This window comes from Oryza sativa, chromosome 12 (assembly GCF_034140825.1).
Source record: "Oryza sativa Japonica Group chromosome 12, ASM3414082v1".
In the NCBI taxonomy this organism is placed as follows: Eukaryota; Viridiplantae; Streptophyta; class Magnoliopsida; order Poales; family Poaceae; genus Oryza; species Oryza sativa.
In genome coordinates, this window is record NC_089046.1 from 13,396,943 (window position 1) to 13,400,260 (window position 3,318).

Genomic DNA, 3,318 nt, shown 5'->3' on the forward strand with positions numbered 1-3,318 from the left:
CGTGGCGGGTTAGGAGCATTTGTAGGAAGTTTAATAATTTATAATTATGATCATCCAGGTATCTATAAGCAATACATATGTACATACATAAATATTGCTAAGATAAATGTAATAGTAGAAAATAATTGGTCGACCACATTTAAGTGGAAATCGATGGTTTTTTTATTTTTTTTTCTTCATAATTTATATGATTTTCTCTAATTTATTGGAGTGTTACTTGACGGCTTAGGAGTTTATTTAGTTGTCGGTTATTAAAACACAAAGAAAGTGGCTTAGGAGCTTATTTAGTTGTCGGTTATTAAAACACAAAGAAAGTAATTATTAAGACTATAGTTCCATATGACAACTTTTTTAATTAAAATATAGGTAATATGGATGTTATATTTTTTAGATAAGATACGTTATATACTTTATAAAATTATAAATAGTGAACAACTGAAGAAAATAAAGAGGTAAGGAATGATCGCTTCTTTTCCAACCGTGGGTGCAAATGTGCATACATAATTTCTTTTCTTTTTATTTTTTCCAATCAATAGTTTTCTATTTGTTTTCCTTTAGCAGATAGTGTGTAGGTAGTTTCCTTATGTACGTTTGTGCGTACGTGCGGGGACTCTTGGATATGGGCCCGTGGGGATATGAGAGGGAGGTGGAAAAACAAATTTGATAGTAATTAAAAATGTGGGTCTAGCTGTTTATTAAAATGATACATGGCGTTTTAGGAGTGTTTGTATGATTCTCACGTGGCAACTTAGGAACGTTTGTAGGAAGTTTCATAGACTTTTAGTATACTATAATAAAATTAGCTGTATGTATGGAGATGCACTTGATAGTGCATTGGTAAACAGTGATGTGTGGTGCATTGGTAAGATGGCATCCTAACACACTCACAATTTCTTCTTAGAAAAATATTGGGTTAATTAGATCCATGCCACTATAAATTTACCAATTTAAAAAAATGCTACTACTATTCTTAATATCGGGTGCGTGCCATGGAAATTTTGTAAAATTTGACCCATGCCACTCCTTCGTGATTTCTGTTTAACACCACCTCCGTCAACTCCAACTCCGGTTAGCACCTCTGTTCCTTCTCCAACTCCAAATCCTGCAGAGCTGCTCGGTGAGGTTTCCGGCCGCATGACCTCCGACGCGGACTTGCTCCACATCCATCAGGTGTGCGCCCATTGGTGCGCCTCCATAGCTGCCGTTGGCTGCCGGCCGGCTACGTGACATCGCGCGTTGTCAGCGCCATCAGCGAGGACTACTCCTTCTGGCTCCCCCATCGTGGTGGCGGCGGCGGCGGCCAGAGGATCCCCTGCTTCGGCGACGCGCGCCGGCGGTGCTCCCCGTACTGCTGCGGCACGCCGCGCCGCACTCCCCGACGCGGTTCGTGATGCCTCCGCTGCCCCGCTGCCGTACGACCTCCACCACCGCGACGCGCCATGGCCACCGGCGTGTGTCCCGTTTCCCCTTCGTCAACTTCAACGCCAACCATGCGTGCGAGCTGGCCAAGCAAGACAACTACCTGCTCACCGTGCACATGGTCGGCAATATGGCAGCAACCTGCAGTACATAAAACAAGGAAAAGACCGCGCGAGTGATGCATTGTGGCGGGAACGCTTATGCGACGCGCAGTCGGAGTCCGCATCAATTTCCGAATCGGATTCCGTCGATCTCCAATATCCAAGCAAATCTTCTTCTCCCGCCGCCATTAAAAGCAGAGCAACGGCCGTCCCTCCCTCGCTTCGCTTCCTCCCTGCGCAATTCCACCACGCGCGCAAACCATCCCTTTCGATCCAACATGGAGAAAGGCAAGCTCGATTTCCTCCTCGAGCTAGGGTTTCGCTTCAACCCGTCGCCGGAGCAGGTCGTCACCTACTACCTGCCATGCCTCGTCGCCGGCCAGCAGCCCAAGGACACCGAGGGGTGCATCCACAGCGCCGACGTCTACGGCGCCGACGAGCCCAGGGACCTCGCCGGCAAGTACGCGCCCGTGGCCAGGAGCTCCAACGGCGACCGGTTCTTCTTCACCGGTTGCAAGCGGATGAAAGGGAAGTTCTCCCGCTCCGCCGGGGGTGGCACCTGGGTCTCTCAGTCCAGCAAGGATCTCAAGAACAGGGAGGGGATCAAGATCGGCGAGGTCAAGAACTTCCGCTTCAAGAAAGATGGCAAGAACACGGATTGGTTGATGGAGGAGTATCACCTCTGCGGGCAAGAATCCGGTGATGTTGTCGAGCCCGTCGTCTGCCGGATTTACGTCTCCCCTAGGGCTGCTCCTGATTCGGTGGCGCACCAAGAATCAGCTGTCCTGCAGCCTCAAGAACCCGCGCCGCTGCCGGTTCCTGCAGCACCAGCGCCGCCACGACAAGTGCCCGTGGTCACGCAGCAAGCGCCGCCGCCGCCGCCACCACTTGTTCCGGTGATCACGCAGGACGCGCCGCCCCTGAAGAGGCCCGCGCCGGTCGCCGCGCCGCCGTGCGCCAAGAAGATGAGAGGCGATGTCTCGGCATTCCCTGTGGTGCGCCAGAGCTGCGTGGCGGCGCCGCGATGTGCGCCACGCGTCGTGGCACCACCGCCGCGTCATCCACCCATCCAGACCTATCCGACGGATCCGTTCGAGTCAGCGCCGCTGGATCCGTTCGAGCCGCCGCCAGCAGCTGCCTCGGTGACCGGCGGACACCACACGCCTCAGCCGTCTGTCCCTGTCCCTGCGACGCCAGAGCAAGGGTTTTCACTGGCAGCTTCCAATAGTCCAGAACTCGATCCGGCTAACATCGGCATTGACATGGACGAGCTTATGAGATATCTGGGCAATACACCATTGGACGGCGTTCTCCCTTCCCAGCTATTTGTTCTGCCCACCAACGACGATGAAGACGTCGAGCTCGCCAAAGTACTAGAGGACGGGCTACAAGGAGGAGGAGGACGGCAATGGCAATCCACCGCTGTGTGTGACTCCTCCTCCTCCGCGACCGGCATCTTGGCCCGTCATGGCGCCACCGCCGCCTCATCCACCCATCCTGACCTGTCCCAAGGATCCGTTCGAGCCCAATGATGATGAAGACGAGGACGAGAACGATTTTGCGAGCATGCTAAGACGCTGTGTGTTCGCTCCTTCTGTCGCGGAAGAGGTGGATTTTGGAGGGATGTGAGTACTGTGAATTTGGATATGGAGTTTGTCCAGATTCATAGAATTAAGATATCCCTCTAAAATATCTTATATTTTGAGACGGAGAGAGTATGCACAGCTTACTTTGTAATTGAATTGTTCTTGTGGTGTTCTAAGAATCCAGAAAATGAATTAGAAGTCAGAAGTTGGTG

The 3,318-nt window shown here is 51.4% G+C and overlaps 1 protein-coding gene across 1 annotated transcript; it reads left to right on the plus strand.

Annotated features, from left to right (window-relative positions):
• Positions 1-1,429: 1,429 nt before the first annotated feature.
• On the plus strand, positions 1,430-3,052 carry LOC107275392 (uncharacterized). Its single transcript, XM_015763725.3, has one exon. It carries the CDS (start codon positions 1,598-1,600, stop codon positions 3,050-3,052), a length of 1,455 nt encoding a protein of 484 aa, XP_015619211.2. The 5' UTR covers positions 1,430-1,597.
• Positions 3,053-3,318: the final 266 nt, after the last annotated feature.